General features: G+C 42.4%; 1 protein-coding gene across 1 annotated transcript in view; it reads right to left on the bottom strand.

The window, feature by feature from the left end:
• Positions 1 to 17,311, bottom strand: part of SUSD1 (sushi domain containing 1) — a 92,637-nt gene extending 75,326 nt beyond the window's left edge. The window contains exons 1-4 of the mRNA XM_054032978.1: positions 17,164 to 17,311; positions 5,913 to 6,044; positions 4,141 to 4,296; positions 3,229 to 3,381 (exon numbers count right to left, since the gene is read on the bottom strand). Of these exons, the coding sequence (XP_053888953.1) occupies positions 3,229 to 3,381; positions 4,141 to 4,296; positions 5,913 to 6,044; positions 17,164 to 17,278 (556 nt within the window). The 5' untranslated portion in view covers positions 17,279 to 17,311. The remainder of the gene's footprint in view (positions 1 to 3,228; positions 3,382 to 4,140; positions 4,297 to 5,912; positions 6,045 to 17,163) is intronic.
• Between the last annotated feature and the right edge of the window lie 2,271 nt (positions 17,312 to 19,582).

The following is a 19,582-nucleotide window of genomic DNA, read 5'->3' as shown; positions in this document are numbered from 1 at the left end:
GAAGCCGGAAATCTTTAGTCTCTTACTATTTTGTTAGATCAGAATGTGGTATCTGAGTACTAAGGAGCGCATGTTATATTACATAATTACAACTATCTCAGTAACAGGGTGGGTCAGTAAACCTTGAATTTCCTCTGATGGTCATGCTTCCATTTCCTGAAATGAGCCCTAGTTAGTTATCACTTTTCAGGGGAAAAGTCGGTGGAAGAAATCTGATGTGCACAGTCTCAAGAGGAGATCAAGACCCTGTTGGGCATCTGGAGTGAGGAAAGCATTCAGAATAATATAAATTTGGGCAGAGGTAATCAGGTTTACCAGTAGCCCCTTCATTGCCTGGCAGACTTCAGAATCCAGTTACAAATTAACGGGTGCCACACAAGAAGTGAAGAACTCAATCAACATCTCTGTCTCTTTTTTGAGAAGCTGAACCGGACACTAGCACCACAGAACCAGTGAATCTTGAGGATGGTGTGGAACCTGAGGTATCAGTTGAGAAGGAAAAGGAAGCTGGGGCTAACAGGATGGCTGGGCCACAGAATAGAAAAGCCCTGATTCAGGTATTGAGATGTGTCTTTATGAATGCAGGTTTTGGGCCATCAACAATGTCATGAGTGAGGTACTGGAGGTACTGGGTGGTACACAGACTCGAAGGTCAGAAGGGACCACCGCGATCATCAAATCTGACCTCCTGTATAACGGTGGAACTTGCCTGAAATAATTCCTGTTTGAACTACAGCATAGCTTTTAGATAAAACATCCAACCCCAATTTATAAGTTTCCAGCAATGGAGAATCCACCATAACCCTTGGTAAATTGTTTCAATAGTTAGCTACCCTCACTGTTAAAAATTGCACTTTGTTTCTAGTCTGAATTTGCCCAGCTTCAACTTCCAATCATTGGATCTTGTCTGGAGGTTGGTTTTGTTGTAGCGATAACAGAACTATCCTTGGGGGGTGGGGGTAGAAATTTCAGGTCCACAATATACCTGGTTGATTAATGTTTTTAATTTTGCCACAGCAAGTATTAAACCTCCCCCAAGGAATAAACAACCACAAAAATAGAAGTACTGAGCGGCTGTGGTTTCCCAGGCATGTGACAGAGGAAACAGCATTTGTTAAGGGTGGAAACTTTATTGTAGAAAGGCTGAAGTTAAATGACATGCCCTTCAATGAAAGCTCATTGGCCCAACCTGCCTGTAATGGTTATATTTCTTTGTTACAGTCTTCTGAGTGACCCTGCTTTCCTGTGAGAGAGTCTACTGTTAGAATAAAGAACAGGCGTACTTGTGGCACCTTAGAGACTAAAAAATTTATTAGAGCATAAGCTTTTGTGGGCTACTGCCCCCTTCTTCGGATGCATATAGAGTGGAACATATATTGAGGAGATATATATACACACATACAGAGAGCATGAACAGGTGGGAGTTGTCTTACCAACTCTGAGAGGCCAATTAAGTAAGAGAAAAAAAATTTTTTTGAAGTGATAATCAAGCTAGCCCAGTACAGACAGTTTGATAAGAAGTGTGAGAATACTTACAAGGGGAGATAGATTCAATGTTCGTAATGGCTCAGCCATTCCCAGTCCTTATTCAATCCTAAGTTGATTGTATCTAGTTTGCATATCAATTCCAGCTCAGCAGTCTCTCGTTGGAGTCTGTTTTTGAAGTTTTTCTGTTGTAAGATAGCCACCCGCAGGTCTGTCATTGAATGGCCAGACAGGTTAAAGTGTTCTCCCACTGGTTTTTGAGTATTATGATTCCTGATGTCAGATTTGTGTCCAAATGGTTGAGCCATTACAAAGATTGAATCTATCATCGAATCTGACCTCCTGTATAACTGTCTGTACTGGGCTAGCTTGATTATCACTTCAAAAAAAAATTTTTTCTCTTACTTAATTGGCCTCTCAGAGTTGGTAAGACAACTCCCACCTGTTCATGCTCTCTGTATGTGTGTATATATATCTCCTCAATATATGTTCCACTCTATATGCAGCCGAAGAAGTAGGCAGTAGCCCACGAAAGCTTATGCTCTAATAAATTTGTTAGTCTCTAAGGTGCCACAAGTACTCCTGTTCTTTTTGTGGATACAGACTAACACGGCTGCTACTCTGAAACCTACTATTAGAATATGAGGAATATATATATACTGCTTTAAAAAAAAAGTTATATAGTCAATTAATTTATTTAAGTTATTCAGACAGGGTTCCAGTGATGTCAGTGAGATATGCAGGTGATCAGCACCTCTGAAAATTAGGCAACTTATTGAAGTGCCTAACTTGAAACTCTCAAGTAGGAAATTTCAGCCTAACTCAATATACTGCAAATGTATCCTTAGCTGCCAAATTGTTGCAATACTATGTAAATGGGAAAACTAGGTAGTGGCAAGTTAGTTCCATAATCACTAGCTGTTCACTTCACGTTGGATACATGTGTGCATGACAGCTATATTGAGGATTGCGAGTGTTGTGTGTGTCTCAGATATGGAGTTGCAATTTTAATTGATACTGGAGAAAAGAAAAAGAGGGAAGACAAAGTATTTATTTCAAGTTCAGATTAATTTCTTTTTATGGCCAAAAGAAACCAAATAAACCCAGAGTCGTTTATTCTTGCATACAGCACAGTATGTTATCAAATGGCTAATTTATTATTTTATTCCTCTTTCCTAGACTTATTTTATTCACCTAATCTTATTCACCAGCTATTTATCCCGCTCTTCCTTTCCCCTTGAGGCAATCTGATTATGAAAAGAGGATGTGGCAGATTTCTTCTTTACTCAGAAACTAACTACACCTCTACCTCGATATAACACGACCCGATACAACACGAATTCAGATATAACGCGGTAAAGCAGTGCTCCGGGGGGGCAGGGCTACACACTCCGGTGGATCAAAGTAAGTTCAATATAACGCGGTTTCACCTATAACACGTAAGATTTTTTGGCTCCCGAGGACAGCGTTATATCGAGGTAGAGGTGTATATCACCTTCCTGGCATATTTCACTTCACCGACCTTGCACACTCAAACCACTGGTGAGAGCCTATAGTGCTCTATAGCCATTGTCAACCTTATCATCCAAGCATCAATGAGACATGTTGAATTTGCAAAAACAAAAAGGTAACACAGAGGGCTACAACCCGGGAAACTCAGAACTGTAGGTCAGTGCAGGAACCGTGATATCACGATGGATCTGATTGTATCTGTTAGCATGAATAACATCCATAGCCTCTCACCTTTGCACGAAACAGTATTTCCAGATGGATGAAAAAATTCTGTTCCATTTTCTGGTCTATATCCTTCCATACAGTAGCAGTGGTAGCTTCCAACAGTGTTCACACATTGTCCGCCGACACCACACAGACCTGACAGCTGGCACTCATCTATATCTATAAACCCAGATCAAACGTTACAATCTTTTTAAGTGGTTTTATTTTTAGGGCCAAATCCTGCAATGTACCAAGCGTATCCTAGAAGGTGTAAAGCACCCTCAACTCCCGCTAGCCTCACTGGGAGATGCAGGGGCTTATCAACTTCCAGGAGGTCCTCAGCACCATAGAAGATTGGGCCCTTACACACACAAATCTATAACTTTACTATCAGTTTTTAGTTAATAAATGGCAAACAGACATTATCGTCTCCAGTCTACTTCATGCTGACCAGGAAACACCCAGTAGTATCTATATTTTTGATCAATTAAACCTGAACCATCATTGTGCCATGGAAGTACACCTGTCAGCTGAAGGAGAATATTCCACAGTAAACAAAAAATTAAACTGACATGCAAGGAAAAATAGGGAAGTGGAAAGAAGGAATATCATCCTATTGTCTTAATTTCTGGTGTCATTTTGCTAGCCAGCCTTTTGTACAAACTGAGCTTTATACCAATAATTCATATTAACAAAACAAGAATGAGTGGAAGACAGCAGAAAACATAATGGGACTAACTCGCAGTAATGAGAGCTAGATACGGTAGCAAGTGTTTGCAAGTTTGGGATGTACCTTAGGTTCAGGTGTCCAATAATTGCTTTTATGTACTTTCGAAAATAAAATCTTAATGTGATTGCAAAGAAACAGCCATGTTTGTCATAGAAAATAGATTATGAAGTCCCAGATCCCCAGCATGTGAGCCTAGATATTGTATGTACCTGTACAATACGTGCCATCATTGGGGATAAATGTCTTGTTGTTGTTAGAGGGATGGTATCCTTCAAGACAAATGCAGTAAAAACTTCCATGTGTGTTGTGACATGATGTATGCTCGCCACAGATCTTACTCGCTCCAATCTGGCATTCATCTTTATCTGTTGGTATATTCAAAACACGTCAGAGATTAAAAATCAAATCAAATCAAATCGGTCATTGTCAAGCAGTCAGACTTTTCCTGACCATGTATTTTTCTAATTTGTTAACTCTGTAAATAATCACCTGTCATCTACAGTACTTTGCAACTGTTGTTCTAATACAGGCTATCGTCATTGTCACTGGACGTCACCAGTTCACTTACTGCTCCATCCACGTGTGATACACAATATTAAAAGGGAGCAAAGGTGGGCAAGGTAATATCTTTTATTGGCCCAACTTCTGTTGTGGAAAGAGACAAGCTTTCGAGCTGCACAGAGCTCTTCTTCAGGTCTGTACAGCTCAAAAAATTTGTCTCCTTCACCAGCAGAAGTTGGTCCAATAAAAGATATTATCCTACCTACCTTGTCTCTCTAACATCCTGGGACCAACGCAGCTACAACAACACTGCAAATATTAAAGAAATAATGCCAACTTAATAATTATATATTGGAAACAAATAACATGTTATTAATACTACCTATGAATATTAGAACTGGAAAAATCTGTAAAATCCATCTCAATTTTGTTTATAGTCAGTTTCATTTTCTGGTTCTCGGTGAAGTAATGATTGGGATGCTAATGATGAATGGGAATATTTGTTTTTAAATTTCCACTGAAATTATATTTTTTTAAACAATCATGTAAACATTTATAATGTCTTTAGGTTTTGTGAAATTTTTTTTTTTTTTTTTTTTTTTTCAAAACAGATTTTGGATCAAGTCTTAGTTGACAGTCCCCAAGTCAAACGTCTTAGAATTTAAAAAACGAGGTAAACACACTATCACCAGTATTTGTTTTGATAGTTTACTGGCTACAAATCATCACTTCTTTTAAATGCAATTAATGAAATCCAACCCAACGTTCCCCACCCCCTGCCATTGTTAACAGATGTGAAAAAAGAATCTGTCGGCATTCTTGGTTTTGGAGCGACTGTCAGGTATAAACATAGGTCTTATTCTAAGAACTTGGTGTCATCATCCAGGACCAGATATTTTGGTAAGGGCTTGTCTACATTGTTTGTTCATGTTTGGCAACCCAGAGTTTAAACCTATAGCGCTTTAGCCTGCTGCACATTAACTGGCCTTGTAGCCCATGCTGCCACACACAGAAAGTTTCCCAGTGCACTTTGACTGCACAGCAGTTTGCCAAAGTACACTGCAGAACATTTAGTGCCTTGTAGCAGAGTCCACCCGGCCACTTAGGGCATGTCTACATTACCCGTTGGATCGACGAGCAGCGATCGATCCAACGGGGGTTGATTTATCGTGGCTAGTCTAGACACAATAAATCAACCGCCGAGCACTGTCCTGTTGACTCTGGTACTCCAACAGAGCGAGAGGAGCAGGCAGAATCGATGGGAGAGTGTCAGCTGTCAACTTACCACATTGAAGACACCGCGGTAAGTAGATATAAGTACGTAGCTGAAGTTGCGTAACTTAGATGGATCCTCCCTCCAGTGTAGACCAGGCCTTAGTGTGGGGCAGGCTAGAGTATTGTAGATTTATACCCTGGCTTGCTGCGCAGTAACAGACCATGGATTGTTAGCAATTGCACACATTCATAAATCATAGCCTACCTTGACAATAAGTCCTCCCATTACCCACAAATCCATAGTTACAGATGCAGACGTTTTTGCCTTCTTTTTGCTGACACATGGCGTTAGTATGGCAAGTGGCACAGACATCTGGGACTGAACTATTTGTTGCAGCTTAAAGAAAATAAATACAAAAAAATGCCAAAAATTTAGTTTGTGGATCAGCTCAGTGCCCGGGGAAGGCAGCATTTAGAGTTTAATAAATAGATGAAACTTTAAATTGATTCCTTTGAATTGAAATTAAGTCCCATATCATAACCTGGTTTGAAGCAAAACTTTGGCCCATTATAAACGGCCCAGACTAAGAAAACGGGGAGAAATGAAAATGAACTGAACATCGAGGAACATGGCAGTATGTAGACATTGCTAAATGAGACTAGTTGGCACAATCCAGTTAATAATGTTTATGAGTTTCACATTTAAACCAAGTTGTACAAACCAGTCATGTTACACAATTAATCCATAGAACTGTATTACTTTTTGTTTCAGAAGGTGGACGAGGTAACCAGGGGCACAGACATTTTAGACTTGATTCTGACTAACAAGGAAGGATTGGTTACCAAACTGAAGATTGATGGCAATTTGGGTGAAAAAGACCATAAAACAATAGATTTCATGAATTAAGGAAAGAAAGGAGTGAGAGCAGCAGAATAAGAACAAAGGACTTAAAAAAACTGACTTTAAAAAATTCTGAGAACTGGTAGGTAAGGTAGAGAAGTTCAAGAGAGCTGTCAGATTCTCAGAGAGACAATATTAAAGGCACAACAGCAAACTATCCCAATGGGAAGGACAGATAGTAAGAGGCCAATATGGATTCACCGGCAGCTCCTTAATAACCTGAAAAATCAAAAAGGAATCCTAAAAAAAGAAAAAGTGGGAACACAGAGAAATTGCTAAGGAGTGCAAAAGAATATTACAAGCATTTAGGAACAAAATCAGAAAGGCTAAGCTACAAAATAATTTACACCTAGATGGGAACATAAAAGGCAATGAGAAGAGGTTTTATAAATAGATTAGGACAAAGAGAAAGACAAAGGAAAATGAAGGTTGGTCTTTTACTTAGTGGGGAAGGAGAACTTATAACGGATGAACCTGAAGGCTAAGTTGTTTAACACCTATTTTACTTCCGTCTTCATTAAAAAAGTAAATTGTGACCAGATACTTAACACAATATTAACAATAAGGGGGAAGAAACATAAGCCAAAATAGAGAAAGAGCAGGTTAAAGAATATTTAAGTAAATTAGCTGCATACAAGTCAGCAGGGTCTGATTAAATTTACCACAGGATACTTAAGAAAAGAGCTGAAGCAATCTCAGAACCATTACATAAGAACCACCATACTGGGTCAGACCAAAGGTCCTTCTAGCCCAGTATCCTATCTTTCGACAGTGGCCACTGCCAGGTGCCCCAGAGGGAATGAACAGAACAGGTAATCATCAAGTGATCCATCCCCTGTCACCCATTCCCAGCTTCTGGTAAACAGAGGCTAGGGACACCATCCCTGCCCATCCTGGCTAATAGCCATTGATGGACATATCCTCCATGGACTTATCTAGTTCTTTTTTGAACACTGTTAGAGTCTTGGCCTTCACAACATCCTCTGGCAAAGAGTTCCACAAGTTGACTGCATTGTGTGAAGAAATACTTCCTTTTTTTTTTTTTGTTTTAAACCTGCTGCCTATTAATTTCATTTGGTAACTTCTAGTTCTTGTGTTATGAGAAGGAGTAAATAACACTTCCTTATTTACTTTCTCCTCACCAGTCATGATTTTATAGACCTCAATCATATCCCCCCTTGGTCGTCTCTCTTCCAAGCTGAAAAGTCCCAGTCTTATTAATCTCTCCTCATATAGAAGCTGTTCCATACCCCTAATCATTTTTGTTGACCTTTACTGAACTTTTTCCAATTCCAATATAGTTTTTTTGAGATGGGGCAACCACATCTGCACGCAATAGTCAAGATGTGGATGCACCATGGATTTATATAGAGGCAATATGATATTTTCTGTCTTATCTATCCCTTTCTTAATGATTCCCAACATTCTGTTCGGGTTTTTTTGGATTGCCATTGCACACTGAGTGGATGTTTTCAAAGAACTATCCACAATGACTCCAAGTTCTCTCTCTGTTGAGTGGTAAAGACCCCATCATTTTATATGTATAATTGGGATTATGTTTTCCAATGTGCATTACTTTGCATTTATCAACATTGAATTTGATCTGCCATTTGGTTACCCAGTCACCTAGCTTGAGAGATCCCATTGTAGCTCTTCAAAGTCTGCTTTGGACTTCACGAACCTTTAACAGCCATTATCTTTGAGGATTCATGGAGGATGGGTGAGATCCCAGAGAACTGGAGGAGGACAAAAACGGGAACAAAGAGGTCCTGGGGAATTACAGACCAGTCAGCCTACTTCAATATCTGGAAAAAGGAGGTTACTTACCTGTACAGTAACTGATGTTCTTTGAGATGTGTACTCGCTATACATATTCCACAGTTAGTAAATGCACTTCCAGTGCACATGCAACAGAGAATTTTCTAGTCAGCTGTATTCCTCAGGGTGGCCCATTTGTCTCTGCCTCCCTCGCCTAACCATGAAACTGCCCTGCCGCGCCTAGTTCCTTCACTACCACCCGTGACATCCAGACTCCGAAGTAGCAGGGATGTTGGGTGGAACTGACAGAAGCAGGGTCTTTCGTGCAGGGTAACAGAAGTAAACTTCTGCCATGATACGCTGAGTGTTCAAGAGAGGCCTGAAGGGCAACACCTGGCATCAATAGTGGCTGTGGTCTAACACAATCCTCCGAAAGTGCCTGTGCGCCTGGTGAATCGCAGTGTGGAAGTACATATCCTTGAGGTCAAGAGCAGCATACCAGGCTTTCTGATCCAAGGAGAGAAATGATGGATGCAAGGGAAACTGACTTGAACCTGAGCTTCTTGACAGATGTTCAGTTCTCATAGGGGTCCAGTATTGTTCAAAGCCCCCTCCCCCACCCTCAAGCCAGTTTACTTAGGGCTAAGAAAGTAAGGTGAATAGAATCCTCTACTGAGAGGGAATGTCCTCTATAGCACTGAAAGGGAGGATGGTCTGCATCTCCGGTAAAAGCAAATTCTTGGGAAGAGTCCCTGAATGGGGATGTGGAGGAGGGATGGTTAGCGGGAAGGAAGAGAAACACAATGGTCTAAACTCTCTGGACCACCTCCAGGGCCCAGTGGTCTGAGGTGATACTAGACCAGGCCTGTTGGAAGGCGCCAGATGGTTGCTAAATAGAGGGGAGGTCTTGAATCACAGGCAGAGTGGTGTGCTGTCCACAGACACGATGTCCAACCTGCTGCCCGGTCAGCACCGATGGAGAGTGGTGTGACTGGGAAGTAGATCCTGTAGCAGAATTCCTCCCAGGGGATCTCTGCCTGCAGCTGGGTGGCTCGGGCTGTGTGAAATGTGAGAACGGCTGTTGGTGTCGCTGATAAGGGTGGAACCTGAAGTGCCTCCTTTGGGAGGCTGTGGCATACATCCCCAATGATCTGAGGCTGGATGTAGAGTCTTGCAGGAACTTCATCGCCTCATGTCTCCTCTCGTGAAAGAGTGAGCAGCCTTCAAAGGATAAGTCTTCAATTGTTGCCTGCAGTTCTCTAGCGATGGCTGCTGAGACCAGCCAGGAGGAGCACTGCTTGGTGATTGCTGTTGCCATTGCCCCAGAAGCCATATCCGTGGCATCCAGGGCTGCTGATTGCACAGTTCTAGCTACCACACGCCCCTCCACAAGGATCGTCTGGAACTGGAACTTGTCCCTGCAGTCATGTGGTATCTTGTCAATAAATTATTACAACACACTCCAGTTGATGTGGTCAGAGTTTACTAGGCCTGCCTGATAGCTGGAGAACCTCATCTGAAGGCTTACCGTAGATATGCCTTTTGGCTGAGCAAGGCAAGGCATTTAATCTCCTTGCCCTTTGAGGTCAACTTCTGGTGTCCCTGGCGAGTTCTCTCATTAGCCGCCACCACCACCAAGGACCCCAGTGCTGGGTAGTTCAGATCCAATGACCAGGATCTGGTCCCTCCTATCTGCTCATTTCGATGTTGTTGCCACCGACACTGAAGCCCCGTATGTTATAAAATGGCTAATTTATTATTTTATTCCTCTTTCCTAGACTTATTTTATTCACCAGCTATTTATCCCGCTCTTCCTTTCCCCTTGAGGCAATCTGATTATGCAAATAGGATGTGGCAGATTTCTTCTTTACTCAGAAACTAACTACACTTCTACTTCGATATAACACGACCCGATACAACACGAATTTGGATATTACGCAGTAAAGCAGTGCTCGGGGGGGGGGGGGGGGGGGGGGGGCAGGGCTGCGTACTCCGGTGGATCAAAGCAAGTTCAACATAACACGGTTTCACCTATAACGTGGTAAGATTTTTTGGCTCCCGAGGACAGCGTTATATCGAGTAGAGGTGTATATCACCTTCCTGGCATATATCATTCTGTGCCTTGTGGGCTGGGCCAGGACAAAACCGCAGCCCACATAGAGGCCACATGCTCCACATGCCAGAATCACAGGATGCAGAGGTCCACGTCAATGGGAATCATCGGTATCAGTACTGGGTCAAACCTGTGCCATCCTGCATCCTCGGTCATGGGTAGGTACTCCAAGTCCCCTTTGGAGACCCTGTGAATGCAGAGTCCTGGGACCCGCCTGGGGAAGACTGACTACTGTCTTAGAAAACTGATAATGAGAAGGCAGTTTTCTGACAGGGGTGGTTCTCACCCTATAAGCGTACAGAGGGCTTGACCAGAGCACAGGAAGCCCCAGAGTGACCAAGGCTCTAGCAGACGAAAGAGTGCCAGTACTATAATCCAAAGAGGTGTAGCGCATACCAGGTGATGCTACAAAGGCTGTTCGGGCACTGGAGTCGGAGGTAATAAGGCAGCCAGTGCTGGAGTGAGGCTCCTACTGGTACCACCTCAGACAGTGACTGCTCCCTGCCTCAGTACCAAAAGGCTAACATTGACACTGCTGTGATGTAGGTGACCTCCTTTATGGTGGGGTCTGCTCACCTTGTACCGGCTTCAGTGCTCAGGGAGCTTCTTTGAAGCTTTGGGGGCACCTTTAATGTTCAACAGCCTGGTAGTCTTCTGAAGCCTTGCAGCAAGGTCCCAGGAGGGAGAGCTTCACCTCTCCTCTGTGGAGGTCTTGCACTAAGAGTCTGACTTGTCCTTATGCTTCCTTGATTGTCAATGGTCTCCCAAGGGCCCTCATTCTTGGAACGTGGGGTCAGAGTCCAGCCTCATGCCTGCTCCACCAGGAAGGCCTTTCAAAAGAGTCTTTCTGGAGCGCGGGGTCCATCTCGAAAAGGACCTCCAGGATATGTCACTTTCCTAGACACAACGGTCATGTCACGTGTCCATCGCTCAGAGAGAAAACTCCCTCACCGGATGGGCAGTGTCACCAGAGACTGTGGGGAACGGAGCCCCTTTCTCTCTGAAGCAGGGTGAATAAAAATCAATTATTTAAAAAAAATGTAAATCGGATTTTTTTTATTTAAATCAGTTTTTTTGATAAAATGCTTTTTGAGGAAAAATCCTATCTAAAGATAGTTTTAATTAAGACACATTATAGCTCAAAGATATCTCATCATGGAATAGGGATTATAAATTCTAATTCTATAGTATGAGACAATATTGTCATGTAATGTTTAAGAAAAGTTTTGTAAATGAGTTCCAAAGGCTCATGGATTAGGGACCCAATCCTTTGGATTTCCAGGGGCTTCTGTATAGAATATTCATGTTAATCTTTCTATCTACCCAATGGGACTCAGTGCTCAGTCTAGAAGATACCATCAGAGATGCTTAGTTTTGCAGTTTTCAAACTGTGGATTTGTCTCCATGCTTGTTAACAGAAAAAATGTTTTTAAATAAATAAATAAATAAACAAAACATATAGAGGTGAGAAATAACAGACCTCAACCCTATTGTCCCTCTGCAAATTTGTGTACACAGAGTCAATCCCTTACCTTTCTCTAAAAGTGCAAAGTTTCAAAAAGTTCAGTGAATAGAAGATTGTTGGGGGGCGGAATAGATCTGGATGAGGAAAAGAAGTCTGGAGATAAATGTAATATTTAAGAAAAGTTTTGTAAATGTCTGCCACTGGATGTTCACTAAACCTGTAGTGCCATTAAAGCAAGCTTCTCATGTCCACTACCTCCTCGCTAGCGGAGTTCATTTGCCCGAACACACAGACACCACTTTGACCATAAATAGGGAGAAAATATGAACTCAGAAAAATACTCCAAATAGTCTCTCTTAGACCCCTCTAGCTGCACGGTGGCTTAAGCTTCTTCTGAAGATCCAGAGCGTTTTATTAATCTGTTATGTATTGTGTGTATTACAGAAGCACCTCATAATATTACTGTTTATACTGTCTGGTATAAGTGGCTAGTATTCGAAAATTCTACTGGGCTACTTGCCCAGGAGAAGTAATTTTCTTTTGACAGGTCATTAAACTATTTTCCCCTCTATCATCATGGTACAGAACAGAGGAGTAATTTTTTCCAGGGTTAGTAAATTTCTATTTCAGTTTTGCAAGGGTAAGCTAAATCATGGCATTTGTATTCTGCGTGATGTTTTGAACAATACCATAATGAAGACTTTTATACAGCTTCAGCATGAGTTTGACTTGCCTGAACATCAGACTGACATAAGCTCCGTTACTACAGTAAAGCAAAAATGTAAAACAGCTCCTGAAAACCATCCAGTCTGTTCTATACTAAATCAATTAGACAAGATTCTTCATGAGACCTCTAATACCTCTAGGGCATCACACAACTCTCTAGAGCCCCACACAAGTCTGAAGGGTCTTTCTGACAATGATTCAGTATGACTATATCATATGCAGCTGGGTAATTTTAAAAATACATTTTCTATGATAACTTGATGAAACCTTCATACCAGGCACTTCAGTTTAATATTATCCACCATATACACTGGGATCTGACTGAGTCTCCTGTACATGCTGTCATGAAAACCTACTGCCCAGGATTAGCTGGGGCGCTCAAAAGAACTATCTTCGCTCACAACTGTGACAAACCCCTCTGAATTCTAGTTGTGTTCTAATCTAGGCAGTACCTCCCAACTTTCCAGTACGGCGCTTCAATGGCCACTTAGTGCCATTTTGACAGGCAACAGATTATACTGACTACATGAAAGGCCGAGATCATAGCGAGTACTGATTCCCTTACAGCAGAGGTTCTCAAACTGGGGGTTGGGACCCCTCAGGGGGTCGCGAGGTTATTACATTATAACATCTCTTATTAAGTTTTCTGTGTATTGCTGAGTACAGTTTCTAAACATGTAAAGATAGCCTCAAGAGGAAGGCGGATGAAAAATGTAACCAGTTTTTCACGTGTTTTCTACACTGCCATATCATGCTATGCAAAAAGTGCCTCTTCAGCTGCAGTGTTTTATTTTTTACTCAGTGCATTTCAAAAACATTTTAAATTCTTTTGAAATACCTCAAAATTCCTACTTCTAAGATGCGGCCTTTATAAATTATTTAGGTTTTTTTTTTAAACCAAATGAGCATGGGAAGCAAAAACATGTTAATGTGCATTTGCAACCAATGTGCATTAGAAAACTAAATTAAGTTAGAAACAGCTATAGCAAAAACTAATCCACAATATCTCAATCTGCTGATAAGAAACAGGGAGTTTTTTCCTCAGTTTTCTGTCACATTAGATAAAACTGCTTATTTTCTCATTCTCTGTATCAGATAATAAAGTTTTATCACTTGCTCACCCCTTACAATGTCTATATATTCTCTCTCTCTCAAAAAAAAAATCACCTTTCCACTTCAATCTAGTCAATAACCTCCATTGAAAGCAGCTAGATACAAAACTTAATCCAGTCCCTACTGAAGTCAATAAGAAGATTCCCATTGGCTTCGGCAGGAGCTAGATCAGGACCATAAAGATCTGGAACACAATGAGATCAATACAATACATTTGAACATCATTAGGAGACCACCTCTCATGAACATATATAATTAGCTGTCTTAAGGCTAAACATAAACAGTTCACTATATATATTTAAAAAAAAAAATCAAGGAAGTACTGCTATGAAACACATTACAAACTGAAACACATCTACTGATGTTCATTTATTGCCCACCTCTGAAAAGAGGTGTACTTTACTATATGGCATGAAGAACCTCACAAGGACTTGGAACATGGTTTTAAAGTAATGGAAATCAGTAACACAGCTCTCATCACACTTTAAAAACCGCTGAGGCTTTTCAACGGTCTGTACTGAAACCCCAGAGTCCAGTCTGTTCAAAAGTCATAGATCAGGCAAACTGAAAAACTGGAACAGCCACTACACCCTAAAAAATGTAAAAATGGGCTAAGTATAGACCAGATGAAAGGACATGCTCTCGATGGAATTAGGAAAATTTACACCAGGCCTGATTTTGGCCCTATATTGTAATACATGATTACACATAGCAGATGGCCTCTATGTAGATTTTCGTTGTCTTGAAATAAATCCTTTACTTTATGGTCAATGTCACAACTCCTCCAATTCAAATATCCCTAGGTTAATTTATCTAAGACCATTTTCTTCTGGAAGGGGAAATCTGGCCACCCCACTGTACATTTCTCAACTGTCTGTATCACGTGAACAGTGTAGCACAGGTGTTTTTGTTTTATCTTCAGTAGAACGATCATTCCATTAAAAGCTTGGCATTAGTATTACAGTCAATGCTGAGAATTTGCTCATACAAATAACATAAAATTTTTGTTTAGGAATCCTAGTAACCTCAGCTATCCTTCATGCAGTAGTAAGTTCCAAAAGGAACTGTGGTTATCAAAAACATCTTTGCTACAAATGGAAAAAATTCAATGCAGAAAAATGTTAGCACACAACTATTATTTTTCTTCTAAAACAAAGAAAAAGACAATGGAATCAGAAGTATGTAGTGGCAGCACAACCAATTCAAAATTATAAACATCAAATCAGAAAGTCACCTACATTCTTTCACAGCTGAGAGTTAAAGTCCTACTAAAGGAGCCAATAGAAAGAAAATGACTTGGAACCAAGGAGCGAAGGAGAAAAATTACGTCTCTTTAACCTAAATAAATATCTGTAACTTTGTTTTAAAAAACAACATCCTTTTACTTGTAGGGAAACCACCTGAAAACTGTTGCCTGCTGCTTTTTGTGGAAGTGGGGAGATAATATTAATAGGTACTGCCATACTAGATCAAAGCAGTGGTCCATCCCATCTAGAATCCTGTCTCAAGCAGTGCCCAGTACCAGATGCTTCAAAAAAAAAAAAAAAAGATGCAAGAAACCCTAAAGTGAGCAATTCTAGAATTATTTCATGCGGGGGGTGGGGAGGGGGGGCAGGGGAGGAATTTCTTCCTAACTTCCTTGGCTAGAAGCTGTCTTAGGCCATGAAGCATGAAGGTTTATATCCCTGCCAAACTTTGGGGGTTATTTATTTTGATAACCCTATGTAACATATAGGCAGAGCCAGATAAATATATAGTCTTTTTTAAATATTTCTAAGCTATTTCAGAAGTTCCTTCATCCCACGCCCTCTCCTAAAAAAATAATTAAAAGGGAATTATGTTTTTTTAAAAATAAGTAACTGAAATGAAGTTTTGCCTGATACTGCAAAAATATTTTGGTACAAAAACAGAATTACTCTTACCCTGATGATGACTGTTGTCTATTACCCAAGTAAGGGGCTAAGTGCATTAAGATCTATGGTTGAAGGCAGCAGCTGAATATTGTTATTACAATACCACCAGCCTGTATCTTCACTAGCTTGGAGGGGGTTCTATTATCGGACCTCATCCTCTCCACCACTTAAACTCTCACAAATAACCACAGCAAGTTGAACAAGCAATGTTCACATTAGAAATGCTCTGGGGGCGGAGGAGTAATTATAGTTAAGAGTCGTGATCAAAAGTTTGGAAGTAGTTTTATTTCTTATTACCACAATTTTGTGTAAAGGAGACACTGCCAGAAATGAATGCCTGACAAATACAGGAGGGAGAGTCTCTTTTGTACTTTGCCAACATTTGTATAAGTCATCATGACCATATAGAGTATTATGCAAATTAAAGCGAGCCATGCGGTGTGTATACAAGTGTATAGTTGTTTGGTTTATGAGGAGCATGAATAACAAGCATCCATGTGGAGCATATATATATGGAACATGTATACGACAACCTATGCAGTCTGTAAGGAGGTTGTGGGGGACGACACACGACTGAATAGAGATGGGTATGAGGTTGTATATCAAGGGAGGTGGTGTATCAATGAGGTTTCTATAGGGTTGAGTAGAGGCTATGTATAGGGTGTGTGGGAGGATTTTTATTGAGGGGAAAGTGTCTACGTTTGAGTAGGAGGTATATATAAGAGGGACTGGAAGAGTGTGTATATTGAGGGAAGAATCTATAGGATACATATGAAGGGGTAGGAATGTTCAGGAGACTCCAGAAGGGATAAGTATAGGAGGAGTGGGTGTGCATTGGAGAGTTGGGGGGGGGGGAGTATAGAGGGGCCAAGAGGACATGGGTATAAGGAAGGGTAGGTGTGCATAGGGGAGCCCCATAGGGGGTAGGTACAGGGGAGCCCATAGAGGGGCTCCATAGGGGGTAGGCACAAGACAGTGGGTGTGCATGGAGGAGCTCCATAGGGAGTAGGCACAAGACAGTGGGTGTGCATGGGGGAGCCCCATAGGGGGTAGGTACAAGACAGTGGGTGGGTGTGCATGGGGGTACCCACCACCTCTGGGCTCAAGAGAGTGGGTGTGCATAGGGGAGCCCCACAGGAGGTTGGTACAAGCCAGTGGGTGTGGGTAGGGGAGCCCAGAGGCGGTGGGTACAAGAGAGTGGGTGTGTATAGGGGAGCCCCATAGGGGGTAGGTACAAGACAGTGGGTGGGTGTGCATGGGGGAGCCCAGAGGCGGTGGGTACAAGAGAGTGGGTGTGTATAGGGGAGCCCTATAGGGGGTAGGTACAAGACAGTGGGTGGGTGTGCATGGGGGAGCCCAGAGGCGGTGGGCACAAGCCAGTGGGTGTGGGTAGGGGAGCCCAGAGGCGGTGGGCACAGGAGAGTGGGTGTGGGTAGGGGAGCCCCATGGGGGTAGGTACAGGAGAGTGGGTGTGTATAGGGAAGCCCCATAGGGCTGGGTACCGGGAGCGCCCAGAGCCCCACTTACCCCGCTGCCCCTGCGCAGGGCGGGCGGCCTGGAGCAACAGCAGCAGGAGCAGGCGCCGCTGTCGCTGGGCTGCGGTGCCCGGCGGGCTCATGTCCCTCCCGGCCGCTCTCCGCATGCCCCACGGGGCGGCAGGAACCCTGCTGCGCCCGGCCCCGCTCTCCCAGGCGGCTCCTACACTGGCCCATATAAGGCAGCCCCGCCCGGGGCCCGCCCACCCCCCGGCCAGCCCGCCCGCCCGCCCCACCTTACACGCCCCGCAGCGTCTGTGCCCGACGCCGCCCCTCACGTCGCCTCCCCACCGCCTCATCGGGCGCCTCAGCCCTCACCTCTGCCCCCCCCCCCCAGGGCTGCTGCGCCACTCTCCTCCCCCCACACTTCCTCAAACCCCACTGCCCTAGGGCTGCTGTGCTACTCCCCCACCCCTCACACCCCACCAACCTAGGGCTCCTCTGCCCCCCCAGCCCTCCATTACCCTCCTCTACCCCCAACACACTTCTCCTTGGACAGCCCTCCACCTCCTCTCCAGCCCCCCATGGGCCTCTCTCCTCCCTGCTCCACCCCCCTTCCCTGCTGCATGGCCTGTGTCCCACTATCGCACAAGTGGCCCAGCTGATAAGGGCTATATTTGGCCTGACTGGTGTAGTTTCAAAGGGATTATTTGTTACTGTCAGAGGCAGAGGGGTTGAGAATAATGGTTGTTTTATGTACAATTGTAGACAGCAGGTCATTGTGCCAGTTAGATGATCTGGCTTTGGCTTCTCTCAAACAAGACTGAAAATCACATACATAGTCAGTGACATTCTGGGTTAAGGTAGCTGGTGAATTTTGTGGAATTGTCAGAGAGATAAGTCACTTCTTCCTTCTCGAGCTCCTTTAACCCCTCTTGTTTAGCATGAATCTACGGGTCTTAAGGACACTTTCTAAAAATTTCCCACTGGTGCGAATATAATTGTGGGAATTTTTTAGTATCCTTACATATTGGGATTTAGCATTGGCCCTGCTTAGGCTATGAGGCAGCTGTTTTATAGTCCATTTGCCCTTGAATAGTGACTAAAATATACCTAAAACTTGTTTTGCATCTCTAGCAGAGGCTTTCCAAGGCTACCTACCATCAGCAATGCTGAAGAAAGGATAGCCTGAGGTGGGAAGTTATATAAATGGTGGTGGAATTCTGATTTTTGTCCAGTAACTTTCTTAAAGGAGTTGCTCAAGTTCTAAATAGTTTAGCTTTATTTTCAGGTGATTTAATGCTAATGTCATCAAATCTACTATCACTTTTTCAGTTAAAATTATATAATCTAGCCCATAGGCTCTGCTCTGCCTTCACAACCAGATTTTTTCTAATAGTAAAGACTGCATTTCAATTGAACCCAGGTTGTCCAAAGAAAATCCAGTTTTCCAAAACAAACAGGCTGTTTGTTTGGTTTGATTTACTGCTGAGTGCCTGTAAATACAGTAGTAATACAAAATTATGTAACATGTTAACTTAATGATTGAAGCTGTCAATATTCCATTGCATAGGATCACATTCTACTGCCCTTACTCACCTTGAATAGTACCTTACCTCACCAGGACTATTTGCAGAATAAGGTGCTATTCAAACTGAGTCTGACAATTATGTTTTAACATAAGCTCCATGAGAGGGGACAACGTTTTCTGCATTTTGTACAGTGCTGAGCAATATAGCAGCATAATAAATACTGAAAACCAATGAAAACATTATTAGACTAAAGATTATGTAGTATTTTAACAGAACTGTTCTGCCTAATTAGATTAAAGTGTTAGTTGCAAGTTGTCCCCCTACCCTTTGTATTTATGCAGGATGCAGGCCTATCTATTGTACCAATAAGTCTCCACCTTTTCCTTCTTAAAAAATGATAGATCTATTATGAAAATGAAATTAGAAACAGTCTAGCAAACGGAAAAATATTGTTCACCAGAAAATCAGCAAATCTATGAGCCTATTTGCTGTCATCACACATTTTCCTCTTTACTAAATTAATGTTTCATTGAATTTCTTTAGAGATTATTTGCAGAAAGTAAACAGCCAAGCCAGGAATAAGGATCAGTGAGGATTGAATAGGTGGTATTTAGGATGTAATTTGTTTGAGGATAATCAAACTAGGTAGGGGGAAGCTACTTTAGATTAGATCCATCATCCAACCATGGGCAAACAAAGCAGAAACTTCACAACTGGGGCCCAGTTTGGCATCAGAGTGCACAGGTAATTCCTACAGAATAGGTTTACTTGGTCCTGGCTCAGTGCAGATGGCTGGACTAGCTTAACGGCTTCTCAAGGTCCCTTCCAGCCTTACATTTCTGTGTTTTATGTCTCAGGACTCTTACCTTGCTCCCACTCCTAGCTGGGGGAACCTCAAAATTCAGGTTGATTCAGGTCCTGTATAGCTTAAAATCTATC

The sequence above is a fragment of the Malaclemys terrapin genome, chromosome 6 (assembly GCF_027887155.1).
Source record: "Malaclemys terrapin pileata isolate rMalTer1 chromosome 6, rMalTer1.hap1, whole genome shotgun sequence".
Taxonomy (NCBI): domain Eukaryota; kingdom Metazoa; phylum Chordata; order Testudines; family Emydidae; genus Malaclemys; species Malaclemys terrapin.
Note: the sequence above shows the minus strand (reverse complement) of the source record. Positions and strands in the feature narration are given on the sequence as shown.